At 34.3% G+C, this 14,017-nt stretch overlaps 1 protein-coding gene across 1 annotated transcript in view; it reads right to left on the reverse strand.

Moving 5' to 3' along the window:
* The window catches only part of DNAJC1 (DnaJ heat shock protein family (Hsp40) member C1), a 236,134-nt gene that overhangs the window by 140,302 nt on the left and 81,815 nt on the right, over positions 1 to 14,017 (reverse strand). Inside the window, exons 4-6 of the mRNA XM_008002473.3 lie at positions 11,828 to 11,993; positions 10,854 to 10,951; positions 9,791 to 9,884 (exon numbers count right to left, since the gene is read on the reverse strand). Coding sequence (XP_008000664.3) covers positions 9,791 to 9,884; positions 10,854 to 10,951; positions 11,828 to 11,993 — 358 coding nt within the window. The remainder of the gene's footprint in view (positions 1 to 9,790; positions 9,885 to 10,853; positions 10,952 to 11,827; positions 11,994 to 14,017) is intronic.

The following is a 14,017-nucleotide window of genomic DNA, read 5'->3' on the forward strand; positions in this document are numbered from 1 at the left end:
TTAAACGATGGCTAACTTAAAGAATGTATGAGTGTTCTTTGTATGTAATTATAGAGCACAGGCTCCTGCACAAGAAGACATTAAACAGGGATATTTATGCTTATTTACTGAACCACCATTATATGTGCTGTACATTATTAGGACATATGGGGATTATATAAGACATAACAGTTTCCCTTAAGGAATATGTAAAAATAACTATAAGTATTAACCAAAATATGGAATATAGAATATAAACTCCATGAAAACAGGAATTGTTGTCTTTCTCTCCCCACCCCTGCCCCAAGGGCCTAAAAGAGTACCTGGCATGAAGTAAATAATGCAATCAATCAATAAAGTTTGTTGAAAGAATTACTGGCAAAGAAAGTGGTGCTCACTCAACATTCTGTTTTCCCACATTTCCTTGTTCTTTCAAGATTAGGTGGGGTCAGAGGACTAGTTCTGGATGGACTGTGGATGGAAATATCATGTGTCATTTCCAAACCAACTCACAGAAAAGCTCATGCAAATCCTCCAGCTCTCTACTCTTGTCATAATGAGCAAGGAGGCCACATGTTCCAGATGGACAGAGCTAGAAGATGGTGAAGACATCATTGCTCTGAGCTCCTGAATGGTTAGGTAGCGCAGAATGCCCACTTTCCTATCAACCAGTGACAGACATGAGGCATATGCCAGAAACAGACTAAGGTCTATCAGTCTACTGTGATTAATACAAATAGTAAATACTACACAGTTAGTATGGAGAACATACAATGAGAATTTTTCAGTTGGCCTGATGAAGGAAGGTTTTGTAATGATGATAATTAGTTTAAGCCCTGAAGATACAGTATTTCCAAGATTAGTAAGTTGTGAGATGGAGAATATCCTTACATTAAACCTTTTTTTTTTTTTTTTTTTTTTTTAGCTTTTGAGATGGAGTCTTGCTCTGTCACCCAGGCTGGAGCAGAGTGGCAATATTTTGGCTCACTGCAACCTCCACCTTCTGGGTTCAAGCGATTCTCCTGCCTCAGCTTCCCAAGTAGCTGGGACTACAGGCGCCTGCCACTACACCCGACTAATATTTATATTTTTAGTAGAGACAGGGTTTTACAATGCTGTCCAGGCTGGTCTCGAACTCTTTTTTTTTTTTTTTTTTTTTTTTGAGACGGAGTCTGGCTCTGTCGCCCGGGCTGGAGTGCAGTGGCCGGATCTCAGCTCACTGCAAGCTCCGCCTCCTGGGTTTACGCCATTCTCCTGCCTCAGCCTCCCGAGTAGCTGGGACTACAGGCGCCCGCCACCTCGCCCGGCTAGTTTTTTGTATTTTTTAGTAGAGACGGGGTTTCGCCGTGTTAGCCAGGATGGTCTCGATCTCCTGACCTCGTGATCCGCCCGTCTCGGCCTCCCAAAGTGCTGGGATTACAGGCTTGAGCCACCGCGCCCGGCCTTGATATCTGGTGATTCGCCCGCCTTGGCCTCCCAAAGTGCTGGTGTGAGCCACCGCGCCCGGCCATCCTTTAACATTCTTGACATAGTTCATTAAGTGATAAGAGAATACGCTAAGCTGGCACTGTTGGTAATGTTTTGGTTTACTTTTACCTCTCCATATAAACGTCAACACATTAAGCAATCCAAAGAAAAACTTAAGAAATAAGTGCATTAAACTAAGAGAAAACGAAACACTGCATGTTCTCACTCATAAGTGGGAGCTGAACAATGAGAATACATGGACACAAGAAGGGGAATAACACACACTGGGGCCTGTGGTGGAGCGGGAAGAGGGAGAGCTTCAGGATAAATAGCTAATAGTGCATATGGGACTTAATACCTAGGTGATGGGTATTAAGCAAACCACTATGGCACATGTTTCCTTATGTAAACAAACCTGTAAATTCTGCACATGTACCCCAGAACAGAAAGGAAGGGGAAGGGGAAGGGGAAGGGGAAGGGAAAGGGAAAGGGAAAGGAAAAGGAAAAGGAAAAAGGAAAAAGGAAAAGGAAAGGAAAGGGAGAGAAAGAGAGAGAAAAAGAGAAAGTGAGAGATAAAGAGCAAAGAAAGAGAGAAAGAGGGGAAGAGAGAAAGAGAGAGGAAGAAAGAGAGAAAGAGAGAGAGAAAGGAAGGAAGGCAGGAAGGCAGGAAGGTAGGAAGGCGGGCAGGTGGGTAGGCATTGATTTACAGTGGTAGGAGCAGGGAAATACCTGTCCTGATGGGAATAAGGAATATGGAAGTTATGAGGAAGGATACCTAGAAACAATATAGAGGATGCTCTGTTTCTTTTTCATTGTTTGATAGCCCAAATCTTTTGTTTGAAGCTTAGAAATAACCTTCAATATAGGAAAACACCGTAATTACATTTCTGAAAATCTGCCCACAAAATCACATGCTCTATATTGTTTTGTTCTCCCACCGGCTTATACTATAATCTCAGAATTACATACAATATGCAATAAAACTATAATGAAAAATATAGAAAAACTTTAAAATTTTATATTTTGATGAGTCAAAATTTCTGTACAGAATTATAAGAAGACTAAATCCACAAAAAGTAATATAAAACAAAACAGAAAACCAGAAGCTACTGTCTTCCTCTGACCTGAGACAGTAAAGATGCAAAGCCTAAAAACTATTTTTTCCATTTGTTCCAAGAGATAGAAGAGACTGTAGAAGCCATTTATTCAGCCCTAACTCAATGTAAGAATCCTTCTACAACTTATGTCATACAGATGTTTCCAACTTGACTTAACGATGGTTTAACAGAACAATTTTTCCATTTTATGATGGTGAGATAGTGACATGCATTCAGTAGAAACCATACTTCCAGGGCCCATACAATCATTCTGTTTGTATTTTCTTTCAGTACAGTATTCAGTAAATCACATGGGACACTCAGCACTTTTTAAAAATAAAATAGGCTTTGTTTTAGATTATTTTATGCAACTGTAGGCCAAATGTAAGTGTTCTGAGTGTGTTTAAGGTAGGCTAGGCTAAGCTATGAGGTTCAGGAGGTTGGTATATTTAATGTATTTGCAACTTACGGCATTTTCTCCTTATGATGGGCTTATCAGGATGCAATCGGTAAGTTGAGGAAAATTTGTAATTATAATCAGCCTGAACATTCTGACAGGGAGTTTAAGATTAGACAGCTTATACTATAAAGTTCTAGTTATCTACCTGGGGAGAAATTTATTCTTTTTTAGTTTTTATATTTCTTACATATTTTTTTCTTATATTTTAATATTTATTTTCAGCTGTTTTAAGTTTCATTTCTACCATTAACTAGTTGTGTCACTTTGGGGCAACTGTTTCACCAATCTGAGTCTTAAGTATTTCCATCTATAAAATATGGAATTGATGAGACTATATGTTGCTAACATCCTACCTAACATTTTATGGCTTTTTATCTTTTCTACATCTAGCAATAACCTACAAAACTCTATAGTCTGTCTTTGGATCTCTGAGTACTTGCGTAAGATGCAAGGATTTACTTTCAGAGGGTGGAAGTAAGGAATCTCTGTCTTATGTTGTAAGGTCGTTCCAGTTTTCCTGTATCCCTTTGTCCTGCAGCAGTAGAGTTTCAGCTTATAAAAATTCAGATGAACTCCTCCATCTCTTTTCATTTGTTTATGTATTTCCTGTGTCAGGTTTGTATGTGTGTGTGTCCGAAAAGTTTTAAAAAGTTTTAGAGTATTAAAAGTAAGCTGCCTCATCCCTTGGAAAATCTGTTGAACTCTAAGTAGAAGGGCAGGCGACTCAGCTTGAAACAAATGCCTCATAGCCTTTTAGAAGCTTTTTTTCCCTGCTAATTAGCTGTGAATGTTTTGTTTGTTTGGTTTCTGACAGAGTCCCAGCAAGCAGAAGCAAAGGAGCTAGAAAGGAAGGGCCCTAATTGTCAGGGAGGGTGACCTCCAGGCTTGTCCACAGTTGTAGTCTACACGGGAAAAGCAGCTTCTTGGGAGAGAGGATGCTTCCATTTACAGATAGTTTTATAAAGTATAGTACTCCTTTACTCTCAGGCAACCTTTTTTTTTTTTTTTTTTTTTTTTTTTTGGTAAAAGCCAGAGCTGTACAGAGAAGATTCCTCTATTTTCTCAGCCACTGCTCCTAGGCAACCTATACATCCTGATGGGGGTGGGGATATGCATGCTGGAAACTTTCTATGACAATTTTTACTTGAATGGTGTTCTTGTTAGATCTGCTTGGTAATGAAAAAAGATAGGACTGGGACTTAAAAAGGTGACAAATTTACAACTTTAGGCAATGCACAACCAAATGAGTTTTATATTTTATAAATTATGCTACTGAGAAATGTAATATATAGGTCAGAGAGAAACTTGAATGGTGACTTCCTAGAAAAATCAAACAAATTCTCAAGCAAATTAAGTTCTGACTGCTGAAGACCTGTTTGATCTCAGGAAATACAGGGAACTGTGTCTATGATTTAGACTGGTAATCACTTGGGATATGTGGCACTTACTGATTTTATGAGAGAAACTGATGGTCTGAGCAATCTAAATTATTATGGGCAAAAATACATAAGGTTCTGATACAGTTGCGAAAATAAACTAAGTTATAACGGCTAAACTGAAAATATGCACAGAGCACTGATTATATGTCATCGGCTACTTGCTATTTTCCACGTTACACAACATATGATCAATTTAAAAATACCCAAGACGGGCATTTTGGAGGTTAGAAAAACTTCCTGGGGTTACAAGCCGAATACAACCAACAAAGAAGACTGGTTTTTGTCAGATTCCAAGAGAATGTGTACTTCCTTCAAACCCACTGTAAGAGCAGAAACAGATTGGTCAGATGTCAAAGTGTCACGGGAGCTATACTTTAAACGTTATAATTAAATTCTTGCCTCAAAGAATTTAAGCCCTCTGTTGATATAGTCCAAGTTCCTTGTTATATACTAATTCATACCCATGTCTTCTGGGGATCACTCTACTTGCTTTGTTAGCTATCTCAACACACTTCCTCAAGCGACCCTGCTCCCATGTATGTAGTCATGCATTTTACTCCTCTCCAGTGTTCTCTCATCTCTCTAAACACACACACCAGCCTTCCATTCACTCATCAATTTACAAACACCGTATTCTTTTCCTTTAATTTCTCAGTTGACTTTTACCTTTTCTGCCTATATAGATTAGATGGGGCATACATTTGACTAAATATGGTAACATCCATACATCTTGTCCTTGAATACTGACCTACTTGGGAAATGTTTAATATTAATTTAATATTATCAAATATTTAACATCCACTAAGTATAATAGCTTTTCACTCTTTGGCTTTGTTCTTCTATCAATTCTTATAATTTTCCCAATATCCTTCTTAGAGCAAAGGAAAGGAACAAAATCCAGTGCTCTGGAAGTTATAAGGACCTTCTCAAAAAGCAAGGGGAACTATCAAAGAGATACTTTTACCTCTATCTTGCCTAATCACAGAACCACTTCATATATTTTCTGCTGGTTTCACAGTCTTTATGTACTTTATTTCTATCATTCCTAACAATGTACACGTATCTTTCACAGATGTGTGTGTAATCAAAGAAATACTTTGCTGTCTTATCAATTAACTTTATTCTGTCTAAATATTCTTTTTAGACTTGTCATATCAGACTTACCTGTTATAATATAAATTCCTAAATAGATATAGTCAGAATCTACAGACCTGGAATACAATCTGAGAACCTAGTAATGGGCTACATGATACCCTCTTTTAAAAAAGGCTCTTGTAAAATGCTTTCCTCAGGATGCTTTTAGCCTTAACACAGTATGATTTTATGGGAAGTACTGCATCTACAAAATTATCTTTGTATACCACCTAGTATACAAAGTGGGCACTTAACTGTTAAGTGTCTATTCATCTTTCAATACTCAGTTCAAGTGGTTCCTCTTTTTAGTTTTTCTTGGTCATCCCAAATAGAGACAACCTTACTTCTCTGAATATCTACAGAAGTCACTGTTCATATTAAACATGTGAAGCATATATACCGTATTGTAGAATGGTTATTTAAACTCATGTGTTATAACTGCTACCTGACATTAAGGTCCTAGAGAAGGCATATTTATCTCTGTAGTCCCTAGTAATGCCATGTTCTGATACACATTTAGTATCTGTTTATTGAACTGGCTGAATCGTCTTTCTAAACATCTGACCAAAAGACACCTTACACATCAAATGTGGAAATAATTATTTGCATTTGTAATTTTGTTTGGGAGGAAATAGAAAATAATTTAGGTATACTAAGCAGGCAACAGGAGTTTTCTTAAAGCTCTTAGATGCTAAGTAATAAAAGCAAACCTGGGAACACAAGTGAGCCAGAAATGCCACTTTTCCCAATCCTACCAAACGACCTTATGTATGTGAAGTGCAGCAAAGGAATGGGTATTTAGAGGATGAATGGGAAGGAAAGAAATTAGACTGAAGAACTGTTGCTATGACAAGATTTGGGTACAGATTCTGTCAGTGTAAAGGTCACTTGCTGGAAGCCTCTGAATCTCCCACTTTTAGCTTGGACCCTGCTTCTTAACCAACAGCTATATACAGACATCAAATATTTGCAGCTCAGTTTTAATTAACTTTTCATAAAATGTAGGGAATTTACACCAAAAGTAAAACTCTCTTAACTTACATGTGCTTAACTAATTTACTGTATACTTACAAGAGCTGCTTGTGTTAACTCTTAAACCTCCTTGTTATTCTAATTAAATGATTCAATTAATTCCTATGTAAAAAAGGATGAGATATGAGTAAGGAGTAAGAACTGTTTCTCTGAAAAACCAAATTGAATGCTTTGGCAAGCTCAAAATAAGAGTTGTTAAAAATGCTGTTTTAATGTCCCACCTAGGGTACCCCCAACCTCCCCAAAAAAAGACTAGCATGGAGGTGCATGCCTATAGTCCCAGCTACTTGGACAGCTGAGGTGGGGGGATCACTTGAGCCCAGGAGTATGAGGCCAGCTGAGCAACATAGCAAGCTCCTGTCTCTAGAAAATAAAAATTAAATTAAATTAAAATGATGTTAACTAGATGTAAGAAAGCCAATTATGAAAGACTTGGAGGAAATCACATATATCTACAAAGATTATACAATTACATTGTTACACAAGACTCTAGTTTGACTCTTCTTTAAAGAAAGCAAGATTATCTGCATAGTTTACGCCAGGAAGAGTACAAGAAACTTCAATCAGTGCAAGGAACTTCAATCAGTGGACTCTTATTTAAAAATAAAACAATGGCCAGGCACCGTGGTTCACGCTTGTAATCCCAGCACTTTGGGAGGCCGAGGTGGGCGGATCATGTGGTCAGGAGATCGAGACCATCCTGGCTAACATGGTGAAACTCCATCTCTACTAAAAATACAAAAAATTAGCCGGGCATGGTGGCGGGCACCTGTAGTCTCAACTTCTCAGGAGGCTGAGGCAGGAGAATTGCTTGAACCTGGGAGGCAGAGGTTGCAATGAGTTGAGATCGCACCACCGCACTCCAGCCTGGGTGACAGAGTGAGGCTCTGTCTCAAAAAATAAAATAAAATAAAAATAAAAAACAATGGTTCTATATCACAAAAGTGGTGCATAAAGTACACATTTTAAAACTTTAAGGTTGTACCTATCATTTTTTATTCTTAGAGTCTTAAGAGCATTCTTTGTTGATCACTGTTCCAATTACCAATCCAGATAACTTCAGGTGAAAAAGACTCATACTAAATGTCATAAATATCTTATTTAAGAAGATCTCAGGTTAATACAAAGGTCATAGCATACTACAAACAAAAAGCAGACAAAAATCTAATCCTGAGAGCAATTGATCAGTATTGTTTTGCTAATGTATTTCATAAGCAATGTTTATCAATCTAAAGTACATTCACTATTATAATATGTATTTGAAAGAGTCTACTGCATGACATTATTTTGTTAGTGACCACTAGAAACACTAACCTAAGGTCCCCAAAGCAGAATAAAAATATCAAATATTTGCTTTAAAAAGGAAAATCATTTTACTTTTCTTCTTGAAATCCATTTATCAAGAAGAAATAATTAGAATAAAATTTAAAAATTAGATGTAAAAGGTCTTGAAACCCTAATGCCTTGCATCTCAAAACTGAAAGGCAGCAGGTACCATCAAGTAAGTAAAAACTTTAAAATTTAAACTGATCAGTTAAAAAAAGCAGAGTTTCTAAAGAAACTAAAAAGTTTCTGTAAAATTCCTCATTTTTGTATATTTTCTACAAATTTATGATGAGGCAAAACAATCAATCTGTTACATGAATTAACAGCTATCACAGGCAAGTATTTTAAAGTAAATTATAAATCTAAGCCATAATAATACGTTGGTTCTAGTCTGGTAAATTACCCTAAATGCTAAACAAGAAATATGTTAATTTTACCAAATAAACTTTATCTCAAATTAGATTAAAATTACAAAGAAGTTTTTAATATTGACATCTTATGTAACATTCTATTTATACTGCCTCATGAATATACTTTTAAACTCATCTATATTCTGATTTGCCTGTTGCACAGATTCTAAAGTTGGCAAAAAATAATCAGACTTAAAAAAATAAGAAAATCTGCCATAAAATTATTTTTCTGTCTAATTTTCTCGTAAACATACCAGTGTGATAAAGACTTTCCCTCTCTCATTAAGTCTTACAGACAGCATACAAGCATTGCAGAGTATTTTTTCAAGCAAACAATATAACACGCTAAACAACTTAAAAACAAACCTTTCAAATTACCAAAATACTGTAAATTTTCTCTATTAACTGTAAATAAAATATAAGATTCTATAAGCAATAACTATTAAGATGAACTGATGGAAAAACTGGTAATTTCTCAAAGGATAGAAAGAAGTACACTAGTATTTTGGTTCATTTCTCCTTTAAATATAAAATTTTCATTATGAGAAAAATAAAGGAAAATGCAGAAGTTGTAGTCATCAGTTTCCTTAAACAATCAGGAAAAATAGCTCTACTATATAACTACAAAGTGGGTAGAACTGAATAGAATATTATCTGGTCCTCTAGATTATAAACACTTATTTTCTAAAATAAAACATTTCTCTCCAAAAATTACAATCTCAACCTCAGAATCTGTACACCAAAAAGTGTTTTATTTACTTTCAAATATTTACGTGTTGGGGATTTTCTAACCTGATGCAATAATCAAAATTAACAAAGCAATAATTTAATAAAATATGCTTTGATATACTAAATTAAAAAAAAAGAAACGGACATAAATATGATATATATACACATTTTATTATTTAATCAAGACTAAATAGAAACAGAAACTGATTACCTGTATAAGACAAAATGTCCTCACTCTTCTTACATTTGCAAATAAAATGGAAAGCAATATATATTTTGGCATAATTATACAGATGTTCATGTAAAGGTTGGTTTTTCTTTTTTTTTTTTAACACTCTGTACTTAAATGCTATTAAAATAATAAGTGGCAAGCTACTTGAATGCTGTTCCTTTTTACTGGTTATGCTTTTAATGATAACAGTAGATTAAATTTTTATTGCTTTTATCTCTGTACTAAAGATAGTATTTTTTTTTCTTTTTCTAGCATCTTGGGACTCTAAGGCGATCTAAAACCATTATAAAAGATAATCACAGAAACAGGTATCTAAATAATCTTAGAATTGTCTAAATTAGGTTTAACTTACAAAAATCCTACTCAATCAACATTATACAGCATCCACTGCATATCGGCATTCAGAAAGCCAACATGGGCATAAATTATTTCGTGAATGATTAAAAATAAAGGATCTAATGTTATATAAAAGAGGTACATTTTACCTGGATTAGGTGAGGTAATGCTTTTAGTGTAAGGCAAAACCAAATCCCCAGTTTGCATGGAAGCAAATCATGCCACTGTGGTTTCATCAGCAATCTAAAGGGAGGGAGAAAAAAGAACACCATACAACAAATGAGGAATATACAGAGAAAGTTGGGAGACAAAATATTTTTATAAAGATCATGAACTCTTTTTTGAATGACTACTTCAACAAAAAAAAAAAAAAAAGAAGAAACTATTCATTGAAATATTTATAACTGACTTACGCTATCATGAAATACAGTAGTCACAACAAATGCAATATATATAGCATGTAAGAGAAACCAGGCTAAGATTTTGGGGAAGGAGGTTCCTAATCAAGTTACAAAGATAAACAAAAGCCCTCTTTCTAACCTGGGCTTTTCATCACTTTTGTACAATGAATTATTAAGCCTTATGATTACTTCAGCTATAAAAAAAACTAACCATCATCAGAGTGTTCCCAAGTGCTGACAACCAGATATGAAGACTGTAGCATAAACAAACCAATACATAAAAATTAATGTCATTTGCAGTTCACTGAAGCATTACTCACTGATGTCATCAGAATAGAAGACAGGCAGAATAGTCTCTGATCTCCATTCCTCATTGATCCCAGTTCATGCCCTGCTGTGTGAACTATTTAAACCCTTTATTCCTTTCTATGAATCAATAGAAGAAATGGTGGCATCTTTTTCAGTGTACTGCATATCACCGCCTCTCTACATACGGTCACTCCTGAGCTAAGTGATAGGTCCGTCTAATAGTACTTTGTTTCTAAAGTTCAGTATAAAAATTTCAAACTAGAAGAACTTGAGGGATTATTTAAATATATATTAACATTTCATATAGGGGAAAAAAACCGGAAGAAATTTTGCTTAAGATTAGAATTTGTCTCATAAACAATGGCACCTTATTAGTCTTTTATAAGACTACCACAGATATAAATGAGAGCACATGTAAACAGACATACATATGAAGTTGAATCATATTAAAGATGTATTTTAAAACAGCTTCAAATTATGAAGTATTTTTATATACTCTCACCTTTCATTTTTTTCTGAAGCACCAAGTTTGGATACATCCACACTCTTGCTGCCAGTCTTTTTTTTCTTTTCTCTCTTTTTTCTACTTAGCAGTTCATCCTTAATGTGGAAAGAATTACAGTTACAGGTTATCATTAACATGTACACTTCAAATGTTATCTAGGCTCTTCTGTGAAGGGTAAACATTATAGAGGAACATTTATGCAAATGTATGTAGGGTCCAACATGATTAAGTAAAATCATCAATCTTTCACAATAACTGTTGCCATGGTATCCAGGCCTTAAACACACATGAAGTTCAGCACTGTCAGTCATGTGCATCTCCATAGCAATCAAAGTTTTCTAAGAAGAGAAAGCATTCAACTCACTTTTTCTCATTCATCCAACTTTAATAATGTCACTTCAAAAGGAATGAGTAAACAGATGCTAATTCATGAATACTGATAAATATGTTTGATTATCTTTGACATATAAATAAAAACTCACAGAAGAATAAACTATAGAGTAGCATATTAAACCAAGAAAAGTGTAATAATTTTTTAACCAATTGATCTTTGAAGTTAGAATATTATATTCATTTCCAATTTTATTTATTTACTTAAAACATTTTAAAAGTAAACATTCATTATATAAAGGCCTATGACACAAAAAAATCTAAAGTCAGTCTTACATAAAAAAATTTCTATTTGGAAGGTGATAATTAAAACATGGTTCTACCTTCTAATTCCCAGCTAGGTATGTGGGCTTTCACAAAGTTTTATAATAAACTTAAGTGCCACATTTTTTAAAAGAAGAATATTTTCTTATTTCATGGGTTCTTCTTGACTTAGAAATATGTCAAACATTGAGTATAAAACTATTAGAATAAGAAGTATACACAAAGAAATAGAAATTTTCATCAGTTGAAAAATAAATGTCTGAAATTCCATATAAAATTAAGGAGGCTAGTGCATTTGATTTATTACTAACACTTACCAGTTGTTTTTCCAGGTAGATTGACCAAACTACAGCATAATGACCCACTGTGAGAATAATGAATAAGAGTAATGCCAGCTCAGCATTGCTCATTTTTCTCACCCGCCTGTAGTAGAATACAGGCTGTCGCCAATCTGGAAGTCCATTGATCAGAATATCATCATACCTACAGTATAAATATAACAGTTTTTCATGGGGAGTTTAAAATAAAAACAAAAAAATTATTTGTGCCTATATTACAAAGAGGAAAAAGAAAATAATTTATCCAAAATAGATAATGTTTACGTACATTCCCAGCATTATAATGTCTAGTAAATTCAAAGCACTGTAGATAGCTCTAGTCACTGCCACCCTTCAAAAAAGTGCCCAGTAATACACTGTGGATACTAGATTTCATATTTTTGCAGCACCCGAAGTTGTGACTCCTGGAGTGACATCTAAACTAAACGAGCTACATGTAGTCTACCTGTCTACTAGTCTATAGTAAAGACTCCACCGTTGAAGTCAGCAACAAAAAGAAGGATCTCAACAGGAGAAAGATCAAGATAAGAGCTGTTTGTTACCATGAATTACATATTAATTGAATCAAATTCTGAATAAATTTTCTAGTCAGTGCTTTTATTTCCACCCCTATACTATGGTGGCTCAATGTTGAAATATTTATACACATGATTTTATCAAAGCTTTTAAATGAGGTAAAAGCCTATAAAATTGAGTACCTTTTAATTTCGTATTGCTATATTCCTTTAGAAAATAAAAAACTCCCAAATTAGAAAGAGATGTGGAAACAACCAGTGTTTACGTTGGATTTCTCAACTGTTTATTTGTAAACATTTAAGTGGCAATTTCCTCATTTTTGGCTTTTGCTGGAAGAGAAGAACATTAACAAGTAAAAGCTTTCCTAGTCCTTTAAAAAGCTGATGCATTTCAAATCAGCTTTCTTGGTACTATCAGGATAAAAAAGTTACTTTAAAATAAATTTTCAACTGAATTTAAATTTACTTGTCAGACAACTATTGAACAAATATCTTTGAGGTTAAAAATAAGGAGTAACATTTATGATTGTAAAACTCAAAATGGTCACACACAAACACTGTGTTCAACACACACAACCTGTTAATCTTAATTGAACACAACTCATTAAATATTCTAATCACACTATTTCCAGAATTAAATCTTCACTGAAAGGCCTAATTTGGTGCAACACATTGACCAAAATATTTTAATTAAAAATATTCTGAGTTAGTTGCAGGCCTAATTACAGGAATAGAAATAGGGCCTATATTGTCAGGCAGGTCAGTAGAACTCAGTAGTAGGTTTTTCTCAAGTAAATTGACCGATCTAGGAATAATAGCGCAGCTGCTAAACTGCCAGTCTTGACATGTAAATCAATTTAAATGCAACAACTGCAGTAGCTACTTTGATAGTTATTAAATTGATACCTTGGAGATATGCTAAAAAAATAAAGCAGAGGATTTATTACACGCAACTTCTTTTTTCAGTAGAAAAACATCAGATATAAATGCAAAATATATTTTATTAGCAAATCTAGAAAACCTTTTTGATCAACTTAGGTTATTAATAACAGTATCATCAAATTGGAATTACCAATTTTGAAAGGAAAGGTCATTAATTAGTACTAAACTCTTAAAAAGCAAATTGTGTAATATACAAGAGTCTACAAATTAATGTATGGTTTGGCAGTGCTAGATCAGAAAAACCTGGTGTTATTCTTTTTCAATATTTATCGAAATGCTTGAATATTAACATCAAGCTATAATAATATGACTTCATAAGAAACTATCATTCATGTTATCAAAAATTTATGTTTAAATCAATCTTATAAAAACCGGCTCATTTTAAATGAGAAATGTATAGGTAAAAAGGTTTCAAGTGCTCTAACATAAGATTACAACATTCAAATGAAGTCCAATCAATCTTAAGTCCTGAATCTATTCTCAATCCATATTCTACTTCAGATTTCTTGAGGGGGAAAAAAGGTGAATATAAAAATCATTATTTTCAGCAAACCTCTCCCACGAAATAATTTCAGGAAAAAAAGTATAGTTATTGATAAAGAACATCTAAGAAAATGGAGACAATTCCTTAATAGCACTCTTAAGTATTAAATTTGCTTTGGATATAACTGAACTATAGCAGAAGAGAAAACAGCTGAACTCATAGCTAAGA

Source organism: Chlorocebus sabaeus, chromosome 9 (assembly GCF_047675955.1).
Source record: "Chlorocebus sabaeus isolate Y175 chromosome 9, mChlSab1.0.hap1, whole genome shotgun sequence".
NCBI lineage: Eukaryota > Metazoa > Chordata > Mammalia > Primates > Cercopithecidae > Chlorocebus > Chlorocebus sabaeus.